The following is a 13138-nucleotide window of genomic DNA, read 5'->3' as shown; positions in this document are numbered from 1 at the left end:
TGAAACTTCAAGTTGCGCTATGCATAGACGAGTGGAAATTGCCGTGTTTCCAACGCTTTCGCTTAGGGTAGGTTCAGAGAGGCGACTTAACGCTGAGTATTACTTATGTCAAAAACATATTGGATTTTTCATAATTCGTTAAGTCTCGATTATCATTTTTATTTATATTCAAAGTTACAGTGTTAATGACAATACGTTTATTAACTATGGTTACATTACAGTTTAATTTGGGGTCATAAATATAATATTTCATGAAATTAAAGTTACAAATTTCTACTTGTCTGTTTCGATTCTTGTTTATCGGAGTTAAACGCCAAATTATGAACATTTTTAATTGAAAATAAATCTATGAACTCGATGGCGATGTGGGTTAAATGATTTTACTTTTAAATTATTTAATAAATTAAAATACATAATTAATTCTAATAATTAGTCATAAGCACAATTGTCATTACGCGAGTTATGTTACACACACACATATGTATGCAGTAAAAATCTGTTATAACGACATCGAAGGACTACTAATTTTTGGTCATAAAAACAGGTCGTCGTAACAACTGATGACGTTGTTATTGAGTACCTAATATATATAATTCAACCTGGATTTTGGTCAATATAACCGGTATGTTGTTCTAAACGATGTCGTCCTAAACGATTATAGTGTATTAGTTAATAAAATCTGAAAGGCCGGCAACACAGTTTCGAGCCTCCTGGCAATGTTCAAGGGCGGCGGTATCACTTAAGATCAGGTGAGCCTCCTGCTACATGAAACAAAATTGCAAATCATCATATTTGAGAATAAACAATGCTTATATATTATTTATAGGTAACAGATGTATGTAGTTTTAAGATCCCACAAATAAGTCAAGTCGCAATATTTTATGTTATAAACGCCCTTGTTTAAAACGATTAAAGACAGTTGACACTTAACTTTGTCTGTGGTGTTTCATTTGTACATCCCTCTAACTGCCACCGAACTCCCGTTTTAATAAATATTGAATGTAACTTACACAGTAATTTAGACTCGTTCTACTACTGAGTGCACTTAAAAACTGTGACGTCACGTTCAGACTTCAAAAGGTGAATTAGGTATCAATTTCCTCTAATAAAATGCTAAAAACCCTCGCACTACAACGGCTTTGTAACGGAAAACAGAATATTCATGATCGCTTACGCTTTTAAGACAGCGCATGGTGCAAAAATTTCAGTCAACAAAGATGTTATCGGCACCTTAAGATAATTAATAGGTTCATTTACAAGAATTTATTAAGCACTACTGGACTTTGGACTAATCAATATATATACGAGCCCCGACGCAAAACAGTTCGTCTAGTATGGAAAGTAGTGCAAAGCGTAAAATATTGATAATAACGTTTAAAGTAAACCACAATTTGAGGAACATTTTAACATAACTCAAATTCCTACATAACATAAAAATTAAAAAAAAAACTATAAAAGTATTTGTCTCCCCTTGTCACTTACGCAAAATAGTTCGTCTACCACTTAGTTGTATCGCTTATGCTCTCAATGACAGCTTGATGAGGCATGGTTGCAACCAACGCTGCACACTCCTCAACCGTAATCGACTCCCAGACAGTCAAGAGTTTAGCTAGTCGCTCATCGATCTGATGGATTTTTACGGAGAACTTTTTCATTTTCCACCGTAGGGTTTCGATCGGCGACAAGTCCCGAACTGTTAGATGTCCATTCGTTTATAGCGATGGTTTTCGCCAGTATCCAGGTCTTCGTTGTCCTTGCGGTAAGGCAGGAAGCACCATCCTGTTGAAAAATGAAGGAATCTTGATGCTTAACTGACGGAATAGAGAGCAGTAAATTCTCTTTCAAAATGTTTTGATACCTTGCAGCATTGATAGAACCACCCAAACTGCATACCACCAACACCTTGTGCAGACATGCAGCCCCATATCATAAGAGACGCCGGAAACTTCACTTTGCGTTTGAGACAATCAGCACGAAATGTCTCACTTTTATTCCGAATTACTTTTTCCTTTCATCGTCGAATGTCTCTTCAAATTTGTCACTCCAAATGATACTAAGCCAGAGCAAAGTTCAACCTCTTTTTCTTTTGTACAGCAGTCAACAGTGGTTTCTCCTTAGCGGTATAAAATCCGTAATCGATTCTTTTTAGGACTCTTTTGCAAGTATCAACTGAGACGTCTTTGTGAATCACGGCCTTCCAGTGCCCTTCGAGCACGATTATTTTTGATAATTTTCTTCAGGATTCTGTTTTTACTTGTGACGCGTGGTCGACCAGTTTTCTTCAAACAAGACATCGTTCTATTCTCTTTATAGTGCTGAATGATAAGATCGGCTGTAGACCTGGGAAGTATCAAGTCTTTAAATATTTGGTAATTTGATTTGTCCCACAAACTATTCGCTTTCGAAGCTCTTCACACACGGGTTTGCCACGATCCATAGTTATTATTTAAAACTAATGTAAAAAAATTGAAATTTTCAGAATTTATACTGACTCACTTGACAAACGACACATAATTACTTTTACGAATTTAAATTATGCAACATAATTGTATAAAGAGGGAATAATATTATTTAACTCACCGATAGACGTACTCTTTTGCATGGATTAACAATTAGACGAACTATTTTGCTTATAACTTCTTCGAATTTAAAACAGGATATGTATAAATTTAAAAAGCTAAAATAGTGTATTGGTTCATAATTAAAAAAAGGCATAATTAACGCGACATGTGATACTAGAACAGCTTAATATTTTATATAGATATACAAAAAAATGAAGTTAGAAAAAGTCATGTTAGTTACACTATTTATAACTCAAGAACGGCTGAACCAATTTGGTAGAAAATTGCTAGGGAGGTAGCGTAGAACCAGAAGATGGTCATTATCCGGTTTCCGTGAGACATAAAACATGGTATCACAAAACGCAACAGAAAAACTAAAAATTTATCAGCCCAAAAATATTTGTTAAAATGTTATAACAAAACGCAACTGACAGTTAAACGTAATGTTATCAATTATTAAGAATGATTGAAAATTTGTCAATTTTGAATGAAGTTGTTCGGTTGATATGTTTATTTCAAGTTTCATTCAGTTTCGATCAGTTATCATTAGAATGCCACGACATAGACGATCGAATCATTCCCGACAAATCCGTAATGCAATAAATGGGTGGACTGATATTGTTCAGTCTCAGTGGAATCGAGAATAGTGCAGATTATTTGCAATTGCGAGCCTTCTGGCAATGTGAATGTCCATGGGCGGCACTTAAAATCTGGTGACCCTCCTCCCCGTTTGCTTCCTATAACATAAAAAAAATACAGCGCAAAGCCTATATTACGACACTGAAACGATTGTGCATTTTATGGCGTTATAGAGATTGGTCGTTAAATTGATAGAAGAAAAACCTATGGATAATCCATGACTCCCACTTATTAGTCAACAGTCTACACGTGCAAGAAATCCCAATTTGTAGACAAAAGAACAAATTTCTTAAAAAGTTCGTATACATTATACCGACAGTCGACTTTATTGCGAGCTAGATCTGCCACTTTGCAGATCGATAATAACCAATAACTTAGATTTACGAACTCTTCAATGCGTCAAGTTAGTTTTTTGTTATTCCAGCGTAACAACCCTAATGTTATCTTGGTTATATGCTTATGTTTTAAACAATTATGCCAGCTTCAAACAAAGTGTTTCTTTTAACATAGATCTGAACATATCTACAACAACAGCTACCGAACCTAATTCATATATTGTAAATTTTAATTTATATATGGCCTTTGTTAGTACATAATGTCGGTCTGTATATGATGAAATTCGTTTCGGCTATATTTTTAATTAAAAAAATGAAGATTTTCTTTTTGAGAGCTGTGGATTATCAATAAAGTGTTAAATAAATAAATATAATAACTATTTATTGAGCACCCCTAGTATATACAACCTGCAAGGTATGGTAATAAAAAATCAGTGGCGCTACAACCTGTTTAGTGTATAGGTCTGGGCCTCAGATTTCTAAATCTGTTTCATGATCATTTGTCAGTGTAATAGACAAGTAGGTGATCAGCTTCCTGTGCTTAAGACTTGCCGTCGACTTTATGGGTCCAAAGTAAGCCGGTTTCCTTACGATGTTTTCCTTCACCGTTCAGCGAATGTTAATTGCGCACATAGAAAGAAAGATTGGTGCACAGCCGGAGATCGAACCTACCTATCGACCTCAGGGATGAGAGTCGCACGCAGGAGCCACTCGGCCAATAGCTCTCTAGGTAAGATAAGGTAGTAGTTTTCTAATTATTTCGCTTATACATCTTTAATAGAGAAAAAGAAAATAAAAGCCTATAAACACCAAGCTCGTCCATATCTACATAGGCTTTTTTATATACCTACGCACATCGTAATCGGTGTAGTAAAATCGCAGTAAAACGTAAAAGTTTGGAATTTCTCAATGAATTGTACAATTGTTGCGCACGCTTTTACGCGCTTTCAATTATAATCATTTAACAAAATTACGAAAAACAATTTAAACGACGTAGTAATAACGCGGAATCAATTAAAAACTTATAGCTCTACCGCAAATTAAAAACGGGTTTTGCAATATTGTACAGCGTTTTGTATTTCAGGAAAATAAGCGAGGGCAAACGACAAAATTTACAAATAAACGCTTTATTTTTATTTGACGACTCCCTTAAGTTAAATAAAATTTAAGAACATTTGGCAGTAGGGACATCTTTTGCGCTTAGCTTTGACTGTGACTAAGAGTATCACAACTGGACTCTCATAAATTTATTGGATCGCGTCGATAGTCGATAAGAGCGTCAAAATTCGCGCTATTTTCGTTTCTGCATCTTACCATTAGCGTAGATACTACTATAGAACTAGGAGTTACCATAGATTAAAACAAGAACAACATTGTTATTGACATGTGAACTGGGACATTTCAAAGATTTCATTTATTTATACTTTAAGCAATTCATACCAAACACAGTAACAAACATGTTAACATTCACTTATATTAGAAGGATTAAAAGGGTTTTATTGTTATAGCTTACTGTGAAATACATAAGCAACTTAAAGGGAATTAGACTAATTCTATAATTCCTTGACACAATATTTATACTGACATACTACTTAAAAATTATTTATGAGATCAATTTTATTCCATTAAAACATTTTAATCACACTGAAGTTATTCCGAAACAATGAAGTAGAAGACATACTTAAAGATGTTAGCAAAAACAAATTAGGAAAGGGTTAGTATAATAGATACATAAATATGTTTGTCTCCCTAGCCATTGGCTGAATACAGTTAGACTTTCAGAAGCAAGAGTTAAATTAAAAATAAAAACTTACAAAATAGTACAATCTTCCTAATGCCATTTTTCATCAGATTCTGTTGATAAAAACAAAAAATATATATAATTAAAACAAAGATAATATGAATTATATGATAGAAAAATCATGAAAGCAATATAAATACAGGATTAACTTAAAACAATATTATTCAATCAACAAACAAATTGGACATGTGATTTTAACTTAATATAACTGACAAAGATAATTAAAACTATAAACATACCTTAGCACTTTTCTAATATAGTACAGGACCTGCAACATGAAATTTATTTATTTTCTAAATGCTTTAGCAAAGCCCTTAACCTTTTTAGAAGACAGTAGCACACTGGTACTTATGTCATGGATTAGTTTGTATGATTAAAAGAGTCTGCAAACTTGGTGGCACAAATGGTTTTGTTCGGTGGGTAAAGTTAACTTGAAGTTATAAAATATTGATTTAAAAAATCTGTAGTTGGCAGAATGCAAAATTTAAACCTGTTGTTTTCTTCTACTAGGAAATATATTGAGTAAATATCATTTCATAACTACACAAACTTCTGAGATAAATCAGAAATTAGAATTTGGTAAAATGGATTTTTTCGCTTCCTGTCTGAACTATAAGTCCCTGCTGTTTGCTATCAAAAGCTCTCAGGTGTCATGAAACTGAAAAGACTCAGGTCAATGCACTGAACACTGATAAAACAAACATTGGACAAATCGATCAGCTAATTACTCACCTATTCTACGCTACGCACTTCACTTGAAATTATTGTTCTATTCATAACAGGACTCAAAATAACTCATCGAATTTTAATTAAATTGCGGAAATATCAATATTATTATTGAATTCAACAAGCCGGGCCAAATATCAAAACAGAGATTATTTTTTCCACTGACAGATGACGACAGACCTCACATTTACAAAGTTATGGTTGTCATTTGTCTATCTGAAATAGTTACTCATTGGATAGTTGTCATTACGGACATCGTTACTGTAACATTCAATAACATGATTCATAATTTAGTTTAATTCCATAGTATCGCAAATTTTTGATTGATATTGATGGGCAAATTCGGAATTCATGATAAATCACTCCTAGAGGAGATTCTTAAGAGACGCGATTTGTTCTCAGCCTGCACATAGTTGTACATACTAGTGTATGTACAAATATATTTAATATAGGATATAAATAAAAATCACACGTGTGAGAAACATTTTATTTGCAGTTGTAAAAACTGTACAAATCCTAACAAACTTACATATTATCATCTATTATGGACCTTCTCATGGCACTGCTGACGACAAAAGCCAAGAACTCAATCTGATATTATCATAATTGTTTGTGTTAAACTCCAAATAAAACAAACAGATCCGAATCAAGCTTGGCCTTTGACCTCACATTTGCTTTGCATTGAAAACATTTTTACTTGAACTGACGTAAATTATTGGAAATTTCATAAAACCTGATGATCTTATTCTATAACTTCATCTTGAAATTGGAGCGATACTATTTTCTATACTCAAAAGCACCGTTTTTGACACGAATATTGAAGAAAAGTTAAAAATAAGGGACATGCTAATAATAATTAATTTAATGGGTAATGATAAAATGCTATGTTAAAATTTATCTATACCATGGATGATGCGTGAAACAGGTATTGCCAGTAAACAAATGCCAGTAAATAAAACCACCCCTAAAACACATCCCATCCACAAACAATGTTAAATAAAGCATACCAGTTTATAATTAGTAATCAGTTCACGATTAAAACAAAAACAGGAAATAAAATATGTCTACTTACAAAGCAAGTTTACATTATTGAATAATTAATAAAAAAATATAATTAACAATAACATAGGGTCAACAATATATTGTATTTTAAATGATTTTATATACATAGATCTAAATCTAAGTTGTGTCTATAAACAAACATACAAGTGAACCTAAAAATAATTAAAAGGAATTTCTGTTAGCAGTGCCAATTCTTTGACAATATTTTTTTGTATAGCAACATTGTAATTGAAACGTCAAGACGCTCAAAGTACATTATTTTTAAGTTTATTTGAATTTTTGTTCTGTAAATTTTATATTTATAGCTATAGAATAGTTTACGGTATTCAAAAATATATCAAATTTTTTGTATACCTACAAAATTTATATATTCTGACAAAGGTTTACACAAATTTTTGGGCTTTAAGAAGAATTATAAATAATAAAATGCGTTCAGACAATTGTTTAGTGAAATGCAGTGATTTTTAAAAAGTATCAAGCGAAGAAAGTGAACAATAAATAATTCATGTACATTCTTAATCATTATTTTATACAATTAATAAATAATATTATCAATGAATAAGGTCACTTTTTCAACTGAGCAATTTGTTCAGACGTCGTCCGTTCCTTAATCCAAATGTATCAAAAGTGAAAGATATGTCGGAAGTTGTAAATTTTAAGTGTTAAAAATTATATTTGGTTAAAAATACGAATAACAAATGATTTTATATTCCAGTTAGTAAAAGGTTTACAAAATCGATTACACTCTGCATACGTCACTTCATAATAAATAATTCGTTGTAATACAACACCGATAAATAGAATCTAATAATTCTCAAAGACTACTCGCTACATCTCGAAGACAATGATATCGGGACTCAACTCGGGAAGTATTTCGATAATAAACAGTTTAGTAAATAATTAACTATATTCTTGGAACTGTAATCGAAAGCATACGGGAAGGATGATTTAATTTGGGAATTTTGCAAATTTTAGATTGACGAAATACTCCATAGACAAAGGTTTCTGCGAGAATTGGCGACAGGCGACCGTTGGCTCAAATGGGCCGAGTGAAGTTGGCCGGGAACATGCCTTTCTCGTTTGTCGTCTCTTTTATACCCATCAACCAACCCTCCTCCTGCGAAAGCGGGAATCAATATTTCAATACGAACAAATGTAACTAGCAAAATGTTTTAATATATGTTATAACGATATCATTTCAATATCATCTGTCGCCATAAGATTTAAATTCAACGAAAACCTAGAATTAAAATTAATTCCATTTAGAATCAGTCGGACCAACAAGAAATGGCTTTGGTACCTAACAATTAAAGAAAACACTTTTTTAACGGAGTGAAGCTATGTATAAACTTATAATTATTTTTTTTTCAAATTAAAATCTCATCCGCGAAAATAGACGACACAGAGGACAGTGAGTCATTTCTGCAAAAACCCTTAATCCTGGGATCCGTATCCTCCGGGGAAATAAATACAGATAATAAAACTTTCTCTACGGCTGTGATACTTTTGAAACTCAACACCTTTTGTCTTCAGTCACCGTGACCACGCACGCTGTAAAGCACGCGAAACGTCGGAAAAATTATCTAAAATAATTATAATAATACGCTATGTATTCAATGCGTTAAAAAATTGTTTTCTTTAATCTTCAATTCAAGGTTCTCATTTTATTCAAATAATAAAATAAATTCATTTAAAGATTAATTATATTATTAATTTCGTTTTGATATACGAGTTCCTCACCTGCTCTTCCGGATCGTCGTACTCCACGACGCGAATGGTATCCCCGACCTCGAAGGAGAGCTCGTCGCTATCTTCACGCGTGTAGCGGTACGTCGCGCGTACGCGGTACAACGTGCCTGCCGGCAGACCCGCTAGCGTTGCCCCTGGGAATTTTATTACAGAGTATTAACGAAGACATACACGCAGAGATAAAAACGTCTAGGATTTTGGTTACATTCCGCCATTACAGTACGTACGTGATCAGACAATGCTTCAAGCAAATAAGGTCAATTAAAATAAATATTACCTATGAAATTGAAGATTTTTACGTTTTTTATTATTTTATTATTTATGTTCCATAATTGTCATGTATTTTAGAAAATATAGCTTATAACATACACATGTACATATATCATTATATGATCTATGAACTTTAATGATGCCACAATGCGAGATGTATAATTTATTATTGAATTTGTCGTAGTTGGCTGATCGGTGCCTCTGTCAGAAAACAATATTTCTCGACACTATTACACTATACACGAGCACAAACCGACGCGTTCTCAGTTCATTGATTTGTCCTCTGCCTTATTTAAAAGTCAAAAACTTTAAGTAAAATGAACAAAAGCTAATAAAAAGATTTTTCATAGGAATAAAATTAGGACAAGGAGGAGGGCCTAACCAAATAAAGACAATTATGGGTCTCAACATCCCTACTGCACCGAGACAAGCTGAGCATCGATTGGCGTGGAGGCAGCAAGCCGAAGTATCGCATAGGAATTTTCAAGGGAGAACTTTAAAAAGAGGAAGAAAATTATAAGATCCTCGTACAGTATATAGTTTAACTTAAAAATACATACAATAATTACTTTAGACGAACCATCTTAAACGATTTAATATGTTAGTACATTGTGTTAATACTAGCAAAGCGTTATCTATAAAAAAGCAGACATACATACAAAATAAATATTTACAAAGATTTATGCCCCGCCTGAAAACAAATTTAAATAAATATGTTCGTTAGTTGATAATATAAATAATTTTTTAACCATCGAAAGTATTAAAGTAATAAAAATATTGCAAATTATATATAAGAACTTCTACAACAGGGCTAATTATTGTGAATGGAAGTAGAAAGCTTATTCCTCAATACTTAAGGTGCATTTTACTACAAAGAATATTGAAGCTTTTAGTGACCCCACCTTGTCAGTAAATATATATATCCAACATATACAGTATACACGATGCACACACTCACCAACGGGTATGTCATACACATCGTCACTCTTCACGCGATTGTCTGTCTCTTTCCCGTCTACCGTCTCTTTTCCATCTACCGTTTCTTTCTCTTCTTTCTTCTTCTCTTCCACGTTATTATTCACCGCCTCAGTGGCCGGTAAACCTGAGAGCATTGTGTTCCTAGATACTACGACTACACTGCATCACGCTTCCACGAAAATCCATAAACTTGCATTTCTATAGTTACGTCTCAATATTATTCACATTAATTTATAATTTCTCGTGGAATTATAGATTATAAAGCTAATAATAGATATCGAGACTAAATACTGGATGAGGTGTTTAGGGCGTATTTACATTGTTTTTTACCTAGCGAAGAGAAAAAAGTGCAATTGAGAATTGTGTAAAACCTAAACACGCTACTAACATATTAAACACTGCATTACATTTGAAAAAAACGCGCCAGTTACTATGGCAACCGTTCACAGAATAGACAATCATGGCAGTTCCACTGATATTCCAAATTTAAATCACTCATTTACCTGTCTCACCAAAGATGGAGTTATCGTAACTTACCGACTGGAATGTCGTATAATTCCTCGACTTTTTTGTCGTCTTTCGTGTCGTTATCCCCGTGTCCGTTGACTGCGGAAGGCAGAAGGGGCGATCCACGAGGCGATTCCTTCTCCCGGGGCGTCTCGGGTGAGGCGCGGGGCGTCTCCGGCGAATCCTTCTCCGGCGTCGACGGGGTATCCGCCCGGGGCGAGGGGGGGGAAGGCGCTACACACACTGACACGTACACACACATGCCCAAACATTATGTAAACGCCGACAGTTGTCAAATTCAAAATCTCCAACCGTATACAATTAATCATACTTTCTCTTATTTTTGAAATAATCTTTGGTTGACAATAGCGGTTGTAAGAAGAATTAAACAAATGTTGCCATTTATTTTGTGTAAAAACTCATTTAAATTGTATTACTAAATAAGTTTTACTACAAAACTAGGATAACACGGCACAGTTTAGTTGTCAGTCAAATAAAACATGGGCACGTGTCGCACAAAACATTCTCAATTTATACACATTGTATTATTGTTGTCGTGATATAAAAACACAAACGAATTGTTAATTTAGAAAATGGTTGTAATAACTTGTACAAAATACTTTTGAAACAATCGGGAACAATTGGCGGGTTTTTTATACCTTCAAATATCTTTAATAATGAAGACCACAGATTATAAAGAGATATCACACTTCGAAATAATTTTATATTAGTTTTTAAAAATTATTGAAAAAATCTTCGCGATTTGTTTGCACGGAAGGGAGCGTTCAATTATCACGTAACGAGCTTCGGTTCTTATAAGGAATGTACGATGCGTTACAAGAGTTTGGACAACGAGGCGTTACTTAACTTTGTTTTTAATACGCCACATAGTGTTTAGGTAAACATTGTCATTTGGGTGGACACGTAACGTTTTACTAGGGGGAAAATGGGATGCAAAATTTACAAAATTACATTACGTAATACTAAGCGCTTGCCACTAATATATAAGTGTACACAACGTTGGAAGGATTTTGTAAATAATAAAAAGTAAAATTGGAGAAAAATCGAGGCTTAGTAATAAGTACGACTCCGTCATAGTTAGTGTATAAGACTCTATTAGGGAGCTTTCAAGTATTACGTAACGAATTTGTGGGGGGGGGGTGGTCCTCCCGTATTATATATATTAGTATTATTTCCGTCTTTACACCACATAATGGTAAGTTTTAGGTTAAAAGAGTCACTGGGGGGTGGCGAAACGTTTTACTATTAGATACAGAAAACGTTAGGACGGCGTTCCATGGGGGGAGGGGGGGGGGGGGGGTTTAAAGAATCTATAATCTACGTTATTATAGTTATTGAAAATATTGCTTTTAAAACTTACTAATTTACAGCATTTATTTAAGAACAAGTTATCACAACCAACAATTAGTTTTCCAACTTTTATATTAATTAGAAGTTATTTATTATTATTCAATTCGCCAAATACGAGACATCAAATAGCAATTCCACATTTGAACGCAAAAGACTGAAGTCAGCAACCACTCACTTTGCACGTTGGTGGGTGAAGGAGGGTTACCGTTGTGGGAAGTGAGAGTGGCAGACTTCACGTTGTTGGATTTCTTGTATGAGCCGCGTTGGGAGTCCGTTGCCAGCTTGTCCGTTATTGCCTCTAGTTCTAAGAACACCTGGAGTCAACAAACAAACAATTACTAATGCAACTGGAAGATGATATGTTTTATAACAAACATTAACGTTCATTGTACATTGTTACCTATGTATCTATATTAGACTGACTCGTGTACAAAAAATATTGTTAAGGGCTTTAGCCCTGAAATTGTGTAGTTTTTACTCAAAAGGAGAGATAGAGAGAGAAGATAGGGGAACATCTTACACGATCGCCCGTATTCCATGTGAACTCTATTTCTTCCAATAACGATATGTGATACATGTTTGGAGTTTATTGGAGTTTACTCCTTAAGAAACGATTTGAGTTATAATTGAGTAAAATCGAGTGTAACACGAAAAGTTGAGGCGTTACGTAGAAAGAGACAAACATATATATCTGTAGGATTGAACTCATTCTCTCTCTAAAATTGGATTTGTATAAATTGAACACAATTATTATTTATATTGTTTTGTAACATACTTTATGTAATACGCTTTATTGAAGTAATATAAATAATCCGAATAAATACAGATATATGTTTGTTTCTCTTATCATTTTAGCAGATGCGTTGATTTACCCTTTTTTTCTATTCGATATATATCATAATTATCGTTCGTAAGGAGTAAACTCCAATCGTGCGTCGTAGCTGACACGCAAACACATTTTTTTTCCTATTTGGATGTAGTTCTCTCAAGCAGTGATGCTGCATCCTTGGGGATCACGCTGTACAATCGCTATCCCTATTAGAAGTTACGGACTGTCAGCGCAGTTCAATTTGGTAGGTTTAAATATAGTATATTGTACCAATATCGGACATAAATAAAACTTATATACAAAAGATATG

General features: G+C 33.7%; 1 protein-coding gene across 4 annotated transcripts in view; it reads right to left on the bottom strand.

Moving 5' to 3' along the window:
- Positions 1-6535: 6535 nt before the first annotated feature.
- The window catches only part of LOC123710893 (myc box-dependent-interacting protein 1), a 39928-nt gene continuing 33325 nt past the window's right edge, over positions 6536-13138 (bottom strand). The window contains exons 6-10 of one of the 4 annotated variants that reach the window (XM_045663183.1): positions 12175-12313; positions 10659-10871; positions 10102-10245; positions 8865-9007; positions 6536-8241 (exon numbers count right to left, since the gene is read on the bottom strand). In XM_045663183.1, coding sequence (XP_045519139.1) covers positions 8161-8241; positions 8865-9007; positions 10102-10245; positions 10659-10871; positions 12175-12313 — 720 coding nt within the window. In that variant the 3' untranslated portion in view covers positions 6536-8160. The remainder of the gene's footprint in view (positions 8242-8864; positions 9008-10101; positions 10246-10658; positions 10872-12174; positions 12314-13138) is intronic. The other 3 variants (XM_045663185.1, XM_045663186.1, XM_045663187.1) reach the window with 3 other exon arrangements.

The sequence above is a fragment of the Pieris brassicae genome, chromosome 6, assembly GCF_905147105.1.
Source record: "Pieris brassicae chromosome 6, ilPieBrab1.1, whole genome shotgun sequence".
Lineage (NCBI taxonomy): Eukaryota > Metazoa > Arthropoda > Insecta > Lepidoptera > Pieridae > Pieris > Pieris brassicae.
The sequence above is the reverse complement of the archived record's forward strand: the minus strand, read 5'-3'. Positions and strand labels throughout refer to the sequence as shown.